This window comes from Drosophila teissieri, chromosome 3L, assembly GCF_016746235.2.
Source record: "Drosophila teissieri strain GT53w chromosome 3L, Prin_Dtei_1.1, whole genome shotgun sequence".
In the NCBI taxonomy this organism is placed as follows: domain Eukaryota; kingdom Metazoa; phylum Arthropoda; class Insecta; order Diptera; family Drosophilidae; genus Drosophila; species Drosophila teissieri.
The window spans coordinates 10,824,672-10,837,012 of record NC_053031.1 but is presented as its reverse complement, the minus strand read 5'-3'; the positions used below and the strand labels follow the sequence as shown (position 1 = coordinate 10,837,012).

The following is a 12,341-nucleotide window of genomic DNA, read 5'->3' as shown; positions in this document are numbered from 1 at the left end:
TGTTATTTTGCTGACTCGCTAAATTTGTTACCGTGTTTTCGAGCTTTCAGCTGTTGTTGTTATTATTTTTGCTGTGTCCAGCAGCAGCAATAATAATAACAACAACAACAACAACAACACCAGCAGCAGCAACAGCTAAAACGACAGTGGCAACGATAACAACTTCTCAACCGTGCTGATGAGAGAAGTGCGAGAGAGAGAGGGCTAGTGAGAGGACCAGGCAGCAACAATATTTACAGCTTTAGCGGCCAAGAGCACAGTGGGGCAAAAGCTGTTTTAAGAAATAAAGAATAATATGTGATGCCTCAAACAAAACACGTTAACATGTCTTGAAAAATATATTGTTTAATAATTAACTTACGTGTTGAGGGTTTTATTAATGTTTTTTAGTAATTTTTCTTACTTGTTCTGAATTCTATCCATTAAAATTCATTAATATCCATTAATATTCATTAAAATAATATGAAGCACCGAAATAAATCAGGGTTTATCGGGTACTTTTCTATAAACACAATAGAGACAAAAATGTTATTATTAATTTGTTACCTATTGTATTTTTCTGTCTATGTTGTGTTAAAATAATTGATGAAAGACACATTGTTTTACGTGATCTCTTCCATACTTGCAACATGTAAACTGCGATCGCCACACTGTGCCATGTGTCGCTGTTTAAAAATAGGCTTTTGCCTAGATGCCAGTGTATGTGCTCGTTGGTTTCCAGCATCTCATGGTCGCCTTCGTTTGGCAGCCGCTGCCACATGCGCAGTGCGATCGGATCGGACCCACTGTGCAACGTGGGGCTGTTGACGACAGCAGCAGCAGGCAGAGTCGCAGCAGCAGCAACAGCAACGATCGCAAGTCGCGACACGAGCAAAGCGAACGGAAAGGTGTGCGGACCAGGGGGCGGGGGAGCGAAGAGCAAGTGACGAACTTACGGCCAACAGCAGCAGCAGCAACAACAACAACGGCAACCGGCCTGTTTGGAGCAGCGCGCATGCCACACACAGTTTAAATATGTGAAATTAGTACAAATCGTGATTTCAACAGCGAACGACGAGCGGCGAACGAGCGTCGACGAAGTGGCGACAACCAAAAAAGAAAAGCACGAGAGAGGAGCAGCAACAGCAGCAGCAGTAATAGCAAAAGCCACAGGCAACAACAGTGGCAGCCACAGCAACAACAACCGATAGAAAAGCAGCAGCAGCCCAACTCACCTCAGCAACAAAAGCAAGAAACAAAACTGATAACACCAGCTGGAATATCAGATGATTCACCAACAACAACAACAGCAGCAGCAACAAAGCGGCAGGAGCAACAACAGCTGATGCCACAACGGCAGCACAAAGAGCCACACCAACGGTAACGCAACTCAACACAATAGAAACATTGGAAATAATATTTACAACAACACCATTATCAAGCACTTGAGATACCACAACAGCAAAAAAAACACCTGTAACTGATTACGAATTACACCAATAACAATTACACCAACGCCAACCGGTACACCAATAGCTACTATATCGAGAACTTTCAACCAGAGCAATTTTAGTAGAAGTAGCCGCAACATTAATAATAATTACACCAACATTTATACCAATAGAGGCGAAACACCAGCAAAATACAACAACTGAACCTTTTGTTGGTGTGCTCTCTATAGGGGCAACAACTACAACGGCAGCAGCAACACCACGTCGCACATCGGTGGCGACCACAACAACAACATGCAATAAAACAGCTGATAGCGACAGCAGCAGCAGCAACAACAAAGCCTGCCATTATCAAGCGAGCAACAACAGGTCGCGCGCAAAAAAAAAAACAAAAAGCCCGCCTGCTGCAGCACTCACACACACACAGGCATACAGAAGAGCGGGTGTGCGAGAGAGAGAGGCAAAGACAAAGTCGCACACCTTTACCTTTGCGTTGATTTTGGACGTCGCAACTGAACAACTGACGCTTCGCGCTCGCTCGCTCGTTCTCGCTCTCCGTGGGACACGCGCGCTCTCTCTCTCGCACAAAGTGCAGCTGAGCTGCCGCCGCCGCACTTGCCGCTGCCACAAATACAACACGGCCAGCTGAACGAACGCTCAACGCTCGCCGCCGCCGCTGCTGCCGCCAGTCGAAAGTCAAAAGCAACGTGTTGTGGACGCTTTTTTCGTCGCGTCGTTGCGTTGCGTTCTCTCTCTCTCTCTCACACTCCTTTTCCTACACACCAACACGCAGCCAACCGACACACCAGTACACCAAACCACCCAGACCCAAACCCACCACCCACCAACAACCAACCACCACCCACCACCCCGATCCCGCGCGCAGGCTGGGAAAAACTTTCACCATTACCAACAACAACAACAATGTCCAGCAGCGCAGCCGCAGCGCAGTTCAAGCTCGATGCCAACTCCAATGCCATTGCTTTGATAGCCGATGTTGCCACGCTGCCACTCCCACTTTCGCCCACTGCAACAACAACAGCAACCACAACAGCGACGGCCGCACCAGCTGATCGCGTCGAATGGTCCCGCTCGACGATCCTGAACTTCATCGAGGACTATCGGCGGCAGCGCGTCCTCTGGGATCCCAACACCAAAGGTTACCATATCAAACAGACCAAATACGAGGCACTCAAGCTGCTGAGTCAGAAATATGGCACGGAAATACGATCGATCCGATCGAAGATCAAATCCCTGCGCAGCTCCTTTCATCGGGAGCACGGCAAGGTCCTGAGCGGACGAAGTCGCGGCGTCATCTATCAGCCCATGTGGTTTGCCTACGAGGCCATCCGATTCATACTCGATGGCGAGCGGGATCAGGATCGGGATCAGGATCATGATCAAGATGGCGAAACGGAAACGGAAGTGGACGAGAAGCTGGCCCTGATGCACAGCCTGGATCTGGAGCAGCTGAAGGCGGACAAGCTGGTGGACAGGGACATCATGCTGCAGGTGGAGCAGCAGCAGCAGCACGAAGAGCTTACCGCTCGCATTGCGGCCACTGTAGCCGCCGTTGCTGCCGCAGCGGCGGTGGCAAACGCTCGAGATCGGGAGCGGGATGTGGATACCGCTGGCGATATGGATGCCGCTCGCGAATTGGAACTCGAGGAGGCGGCGGTCAACGGTGCCCTGATCGAATCCTCCTCGGCGGCTGTGGTAAGTGGCGGCTGTTGTTACTTTTTCTTTGGCCTATGTATGTTTGTATGTATGTATGTATGTGTATACCTCCACCTATTTTGCATGTGTCTCTGCTCGGCCTTTAGTTGTTTTTATTGTTTTTTGTTAGTCGTATTTCTTTGGAGCTTTGCATGTGCGCGCGTGTGAGTGGCAGTGGTTTGACTTGTTTTGCGGCACCAGGCACAGCACACGCGCTGCTGCTGTCGCCGCCTCCGCCCGCCGTCGCAGGCGTCGCTGTCTAGCGGTTCGTCAACGGCAGCGGCGCAACTGGTGGCGCACAGTGGGGCAAAAGCCCAATGTTTTCTAAGAGTTTTTTGAGGTTAGGAACATTTTAATAAACCCGGCCAATTGGTCAAGCGAACATAACTATTTCAAAAGCATGTGCAGTTCAGCATTTAAAAACTGGGCCAACATGTCGTATACGTAATATATTAAACAATTGATTAAAGGCTTTTTGCCATTGCATGATTATAACTAGTAATAGCACAACTTTTTGTTTTAACATGCACATACGTACAGAAACCTCGACCTAGAAGGGCAAATGAGGTTTAGAAGTGTGACCAATTTTCGGTTGGTATACGTGGCGTATGCGTATTTTTTTTGTTCAAACCCATAAAATGTAAAGCAACTACCACTCACTTGAAATGTCTGCTTTAAATAGCAACCATACTCAAAAAGAGTTAGAGCTAAATATTTACAACTTTGACGAATTATTGCTGAGATACTTGGCGTATGCGTAATATTTTTAAAAACCACAAGAATTAAAATCAAAAGCGATAAAATGCCTATTTTAAATAATACAAATTTCAAGTAATGTTGATTAAATTTAAAATATGTGAGAATTGACTGGCACCCGTGTATCTACATAAATGTGAGAATTATGGGAGCACATAACGTATTAGTAATTTTTTTCGTTATGAACACATTTTTTGTATTAAACAATTTTTTTTTTTTGTGATGATTAATAATGTTTACTTTTTGTGTATAATTTACAATTTTGTTGTTTTCTCTTCAAATGTTAATGAGATGCTATGTTTAGTAGGCCCTATTTATTTAAGTGATTTGCACAGAATTGATTAAGCCCACTGTGCTCGGTAGCTGCTATTGCGTTGCGCTTGATAAGCCAGTATTGGTGTTAGTGTGCCAGTGTGTGTGTGTCAACTGGCTTTGATTTGCGCTGCCGCTTCTGCTGTACACACCGCCAAACCTACAAATGCACATACATACATCCATATGTACGTATGTATATCCATAATGCATACACATGTGTGTTGCATCAGCCGTAGAAATCGACGGCCCCACGTTTTGCACCGAGCCACGCCCCTTGGCCCCGCATCGATGCTCCGCCGCCCCCAAGCAGCGGTAGCTCCAAAATGAATACATATGCATGTATGCCTGTATGCATGTGTGCATATATATACGTAGCAATATTAATATAGCAAGTTGCCGGACTGCGTTTCGTTATTCCTATGTCGCCTCGCCCGCTCGTTCGGTTTTGTATTTGATTCCGATTCTCTCCCGAAAAAATTACGAGACTTTTGGGCAGAAGCTCCGCCCGTCCAGCAAACGGGCAATGGGCAACTTCAGCTGGGCAGCTAAAGCGGCGAGCTTTCCCCGAAGCTCCGAAGAAGAGGCGCTTGCCAAGATGCCTACTAGTTACATATGTATGTACATATGTATGTAGTGCGATCGCCCGCCCGGAAATCAAATAGTCTTAAATAATTAATAATAGATGCACTATTATCTAAACGTTTATTGAAGCAATCAGTTGCATTAGTCACATTGTGCGCCCCACTAAGCGTCTGAGATAAGGCGACCTTGACCAGTATAATCATACAAAGTTTGTGTACTTTTCGTAAGTAATTGTAATATTACAATCCCACTGGAATTACATTTTATTATATCACACCTGTGCCACTAGTTCGAGTTCCAAGGGAAAGTAGCTAGAATTTAAGGTACTGTTACCTACATTTTAAAAATAAATATTTAAGTATTATTTTCGGACTTTTTGTTTTTTAGGAATTTAATTTAGTTTCGAATATTTTTCAAATAGGTAATTAAAAATAATTAATATATTTTCTTAGAAATATTTAATATTTCTATAGGACTTTCGGATATAATGCATTTACCTAACTAAACTAATACCTATCTAGATCTATAGAATTGTTTCGTTAAATTACATACTTAACGCCGAAGATATAGGGTATTTGCTCGTCGACTTCCCAATGAATTGGCCATAATTTGTGTTATTTTTCGTCTGTCATTTTTTTTGGTCACTCGTCTCACGTCCGTCTGTGAGGCTGTCCACCCGTTGGTCCACTTTGGTATTGACTTGGCTGCTGTCCCGCCCGTACCGCCCCCGCCCCTGAGCCACTCCCCCCTGCCCTCTGGCACCTTGTACCGCCGTAACTAATTTAATCGCCAGCGGCTCAACTTGCGAGTCTGCATCGACTTTTGTGTGTTTGTGTTTTTGTATTTTTGTGCCTGAGTTTGCTTTTTATTATTATTCTAATTTGTTTTCTATTTCTCTCGCGTTCCTCGCTTTGCGTCTGTCCACTACTATTATGTTATGTTTTGTTTTTGTATTTATTGTTATTATTTGTCTGGCAAATTCTCCACACTGCCATAATTGTATTTGTTGTTGACTCTACGGTCTACGCTAATTCGAGATTTTTTTGTTCGATCTTCGCAGACACGTTCCTCTTCCGATTTGGATGGCGAGAATTACTGCAACATCAGCGCCGAGGATGTGAAAACAGAAATTGTAAGTACCCCCTGCCATTGATTGTTAATCGCACTTTAATTGAATTGACAGGTTGAAGTTACTCTTTTTGGGGGGATAATTTACCATTTTTGTTTTTGTTTTTATCACATCCCCTGAAGTGGCAAGTCAAGTGGTGCGTGGGTGTAATTAGAAAATCATTTTTGACACGGGATCACTTTTGAATAATGTCTTTTGAATTAGTAGAAATAACGATAATGATCATATCAAGTATCCTACCATTTTCAGCCCAAATGTATTTCTATTTCAAGTAAATTACTTAATAAGTACAAATCGTTGTAAGGACCACAAATTGCACTTATTTAAACGCAGTGATATAATCTCGATTGCAGTGACTTAAGATTCCCGCTTTTTTTCTATATTTTCGATTATTGGTTCCAAGCAAATACCAAGATTAGATTACTTACTTGATAGGGCGAAAGTGTATAAAACTCTGTAACTAACTTAATTCGATGACGAGTCTTATCACTCTGTGACGTCCACAACTTGCACATTGACCGTCGAAACTTTCGAGTCCCCGAAGGTCATTTGTGTTGCTAAGGCAGATATACTATAGTACATCCGTATATCGCTATTGATAAGCTTTAAAAGTCAAAGGCGTGTGAATCACTTGGTCATTTCGATTCAAATTTTAGCAACCCAATGCAGTGAGTTCCCAAATTCTATGTCATGAATATTGCATATTTCCCAAGCTGCATTGATTGCAAAATGGCCTGACTAGGATGTCTCCCAGTATTTGACACTTTCCCAGACGAGGTTGTGCCCACAATTTAATTTAATTACTCAACTCGGGGGGCTTATCAAAGTAAGCACATGTCCCAGTCGTCTCTCCCTTCAGGCACTTTGGCAAACCTACAAATCGAATTGTTTATATTATTATATATACTAAGCGATGCGCTTCTAGCAAATAGTTGATGAAACAGCTCAGCGTTGATTTCGTCAGACGTTGATACTATAAATATGTATATAAGTATAGCGAAACAGGTTCCGGTATTTTTTGACCGGCCCATCTTTAGCTAAATAATATATGAAGCTGATGAAATGCTGAACGGATTTTACTTTACGAAGGGAAAAGCTCATCCCTCGCCACCTTGTAAGGGTGTTTGGGATAATCTCTATTTTCTAGCTTGGGCAATGCACAAAAAATTATTGAAAACCATAGCTAACAGCAAAGAAAGGAACATTATATAGATATAAATGGAATCTAGCTTTTAAGAGCCACTAATAAAATATTATTTACTATCATAAATCTAAGCGGTTTAGTATAGGGTATTTCTATATTAGTCTGCAAGACTTGTTCCCAGTGCACACCTTTCAACACACTCTATCCATCCTTTGCCCAATCCCAACAGATCGAACACGAATCGGAGCTGGGGCTGCTGGATCGGCGGACGAGCACGCCGTCGCCCATAAATTACTACAAGCCGACGGACCTAACGTACAACCACCGCAAACGCAAGGCGATGGGCGTGGAGCACGTTGTGGGCGCATTGACATTGACGCCCATCAAGGTGGTGGGCGGTGCGGCGGGGGCGGGAGCGGGGACTGGCGGTTCCGCTGGCCACCACCAGCAGCAGCAGCAGCAGATGAACCACAGCCAGCTCGCGTTTCAGGCGCTCCAGCAGCACTTTAGCCACAATCACGGTCTCAGCCTGAGCCACTGCAACGGGCAACCGCATCAGCAACAGCAGCACCACCAGCAACAACAACACCAGCCACATCAGCAGCAGCAGCAACAACAGGCGTTGCAACTGCAGCAGCAACAGCAACAACATTCCAGTAACATGGCACAAAAACGTGATCGTGATCGTGATCTCTCAACGTCAAATGGCAACGGCAACGGCAATAGCGGCAGCAACAGCAGCAACACCAACAACAACACCTCACTGGACCCAACTGCAACATCCAGCAACTGCAGCTCGAGCAGCAACAACAGCGGCGCCACGCCCCCCAAGCCGCTCATCGGGGGCGGAGGCGGTGGCGGCGGCGGCGGCCTGAGTGCCAATCATGTGGACGAATATGGGGTATTCGGGGAATACGTGGCCATAACCATACGCAAACTGAAGACGTCCAAGTCGAAGATTGTGGTGAAGCACCTGATCAACAATCTGCTCTACGAAGCCGAGCTCGGGAAGTACGATCATGGGATGCCGGCCAGCAAGGAGCCACCGCAGCTGTACAATATGCAATGAAACTAGCAAATACCATGGGTCAGGATTTTGGGATATTGGCTAAATCCGACCAAAACAAAAAAACATGTAGACAAACTACGAGGGGGGAATAGGGGGAAATGGGGGGAAAGAGACAACCAACGCACTAGTCAGCAAAGCAACAATTGGTCGAAACCAGAGCCAAGAATTCGTAGAACCAGGGGGCTTAATTAGCAGGGGGAAAGCGAGGGGGGAAACGAGCATTTCATTCAGGGACAATGACCATATAAGTACTTTATCTATATACATTTATAAACACACATGAACGATATCAGTGAGTATATCCGAAGTCAGTCAGTCAGTAAAAGGAGTGCAGTTGAAGTAGGGGTGAAACAAACAACATACCATTAATTAAATTGAATTAATTATAAATGCTTTACGTTAAACAGTGTATTTCTATACATGTACGTATATATATATACATATGTATATATATATTTATGTGCTACGGTTATAAATATATACTTTTTTATGATTATCGTTTTTTGATTTCCAGCAAGCGTTATATATTTTTGATTTTCGTTTTATTATATTTACATTTGGCAATAACACTTTGAACTCAGGTGCCTTTATTTTTTTTAGTCAATTAAGCCTTGTTATCTTATGCATAAAAGGGAAAGAGCAAACAAACGCGAATTGATTGCAAAAGTGTCTCTACATGTAATGCAAATAAATGAAGCCGTAACAACATGTAAATTTAATTAACTTTTTATCGCATATGCAAATCCATATGTTTAAACTTAATACTGTAAATAGTCGAAAAAAAAAACAAAAAGGAAACACGAAATGGAAAGGAGCAAACAATGAAACATGAAATGTGCAAATCTTAATTTTTGTTATGCATAACTAATTTGAATCGAGCGAAGGGCTCCAAATAAAAATGCAGAAATGTTGAATTTCATTTTGAAAATGACACGAATGAATTTTATTATTTGGATGGAATTTTATTCACAGAGTAATGGGTGCTCTTTGATGATAAATTTTATTTGGCATTGGTTAATAAATATCATATAAATAAATATAGTAAATCTATTTGTTTATAAACCCTCAAATTGGGGTAATGTATTAGTTCTGGTGATCCAAGTTCCTTGGCGAGTCAATCATGTAAAAGGGTTCGATTGTGTTGTGAGAATTGCCTAATTGTATAGCCGACTGTCAGACCTATTGAGCAACTACCGCCCAGAACAATGAGGCTTGTTGTTCGCCTTCGCTGCGATTATTCATATTCATAGTCGTATTCACATTCACACTCACATTTACACTCGCATGCGCGTCGAGGGTCTCGTCCATAAATCACAAGCGCTCTCAACTGTATCAAAGAACTAGGCAATTTAAAGGAGGGGCCACAAAGCAAACATTAATTGCTAAATAAACAATTCAAAAATATACAACAAAAAAAAAAAAAAAGAAGATAATAACTAATTTAATTTTCACTTTTTTAGGGCATTTTGTTTACGCTGCGCTATTATTGCCTTGAATAAATGATAATATCCAAATGGTTCTTTGAAAAAGTGATTATTGTTGATAGTTCTTGATGGAATGGACTTCCGATCTTTGTTTGATTTTGCTAATTTTTAATGGCTCTCTAAGGTTGGATTTTAATCATTAACGCAATTGGGCGAAGGTACCGATGACGCAAATGGAATACTCGTTTTTCACATCAAATAGATAAATAGTTATTAATTCACAATTAACAACACTTAAATTTCTGCTAAATATAAATAGTCCATGACTGCACAGCTAACCAAATGACGAATCCTCATCGTACTATTGATTATTAACTGAATTTGATGGAATTTGATTATTTTATTATTTGTGATGAGCAAATGTACTTTGTGATATTTGTGAAAAGCCGCAGGTTTTCGCTCGTATTTGCGCTGTATTCATTTTCCCCATTGAACAGCGATAAGTGATAAATTAGTTCCCTTTATAACTCAAACAGTCTGTTTGCACTATATGGTGTTAAAAGTGATAAATGGAGCAATACAATGGCAGTGCTTAATCCCATTGATCCCGCATTGACGTAGGTATCCGCCTCCAAAAGAAAAGCAACCCACCTACTGCTTTTAGGTGATCAAAGAAAAGCTCAAACACACATGGTAAATATTTGCACTCGAATCAGTTTCGCCTCGAAGGCAAACACTTTCCAGACGATACTATTCCAGCGCGTCTATAGAATAGCCATAGGTTATTTAAGGTCGTTGCTAATCATCATCTTTCACTGGCCCTACCCCACAGCAATTCAGCATTCAGTGGTAAGTTATCTCCCCCAGCGCAGGAAAACATTCTACTGCAGCTCCAACTGCTCCAAGAAGTCGCCCAACTGTCTGCAAATGCAGATTACGCTCAGCCACAGCTCATCCACTTCGTAGCCCGTTCCAAAGGTTCCTCTTGCGGATGTGGCATAGATATGGGCTGCTACTTGTTTTATATAAAAGTATTTCATAGGTTCAACAAAGAGTGGCAAGTGCTGTCTTAAAAATCCCATTTAAACCATTGCAAACTTGCTAAAGAATCAATAATCAGACTGTGATAATAGAAAGCTGTGATATTCACTAAAAAATTGCAAAAAGAAATATAAATATTGGGTACTCGGCACAGTTATCGCATACCCTGTAAGTTGCAACCGCCAACTTTTGTGTAATTTCCTTCGCGACACGATAAGTATCTCGAGCTGTGTTTGTCGTTTTATCACCACTTCTGACGGGCTGTGACTACGAGTAATCATGGCTGGCAAATATCAATCATGTTCAGGCACACACACCACCCCTCTCCTCCTCCTCCCCCCACACGAATACTATGTACATCTGGATGTACATATGTGTGTACGTGTCAGTATCCACACTGCCAGCTGCCTTCCGATATTGGCGTCGACATCCCCAAGTTCAGTTCGTAGAATTGGCGCAGTTTTTCTACGAACTCAACTCGATCGTCTGCCACTTGGTCTCTGTGTTTTCACTGCACAGGGGTGTGGTTGTGGGGGAATGGAGGAGGGGCAGGGGGGCTGTGCTGTGCTGGGGGGCAATTGGCTTAAAGCTTGCCATCTGGAAATGACGCAATGTTTTCGAAAACACATCAACACCCGAGTTGTCCGTTGTCGCTGCCTCTACAGTTGCTGTTAGCTTATTGTTTTGCTCGTTGTGTTGCGATTCGCTTGGCAAAATCAACAACAGCAGCAGCTACAACAACGGCGATTACAATTGTTAATCTATTTGGCATATAATCCCATATACATATATAGTTTGTATGCTTGTACAACGAGTAAACTAATGATAAATTCTAGCCGCGTACCCAACAATAATGAAACTAATAGATGCACTAGTAAAAAATAAATCGAAAAAACTTAATAGAATTGAGCAAGTTGATTGTTACGTTTCTATTTGAAGATATTCCGTTTTTTTTCTATAAATTAGCTAACATTTTTGGATACGTTTTTCTCAGTGCACAGACACTGCCAAAAGAGGGCTACGACTTCGCTACAATGTTGCTGCTGTTATTGTAGCAACTATTGTTGCTGCTGTTATTGTAGCAGCTATTGTTGCTGCTGTTGTTGTAGGAACTATTGTTGCTGCTGTTTGGCCATAATGTTATTTACAAGTATTGTTGGTTTTCTTTTTATTTGTTACTGTTGCTACTTTGTTAGTGTTGTCTATTAAGCCAGTGGTGTTGTCTTGTGCCTGTAGTGTTGCTGCTTAATGTTGTTCTTAATGTTGCCATGTTGCTGATGCTGCTAGGGCTGTTTAATGTTGCTCCTGTTATGTTGCAGTTGCAGCTGTTTATGTTGCTTTTGTTTCTTATGTTGCTGTTGCTACTGTTGGCACTTTTACTTTACTGCTGTAGCTGTAAATGTTGCTCTCGTTCATATTCCTGCTGTTACTGATGTTACTGATGTTGCTTATGTTGCTCTTGCCAATGATACTGTTGCTGATGTTGCCCTTGCTAGAGTTGTTGATACCATTTAGCTAACTAATGTTGCTGGCCTTGCTCTTGTTTCTTTTGATATTGCTGATTAATTGTTTGAATATTATTGTTATCATTTTTTTTATCGTACATACATATGCCATACTTCATGCTATACTACATCAGTTAATAATTCTGTTTTCGTTTTCTTAGTTTTTGTGCTTTGTTCTTCTTATTTTGCTGTTACCCTTGATGTTGATCTTGTTCCAGATGTTGCTGTTG

The 12,341-nt window shown here is 42.3% G+C and overlaps 1 protein-coding gene across 1 annotated transcript; it reads left to right on the top strand.

The window, feature by feature from the left end:
• Positions 1-755: 755 nt before the first annotated feature.
• Positions 756-9,072, top strand: LOC122617043 (centrosomal and chromosomal factor). Its single transcript, XM_043792702.1, has 3 exons — positions 756-3,146; positions 5,860-5,931; positions 7,302-9,072. Exons 1-3 carry the CDS (start codon positions 2,355-2,357, stop codon positions 8,139-8,141), a joined length of 1,704 nt encoding a protein of 567 aa, XP_043648637.1. The 5' UTR covers positions 756-2,354; the 3' UTR covers positions 8,142-9,072.
• The last annotated feature ends 3,269 nt before the right edge of the window (positions 9,073-12,341 follow it).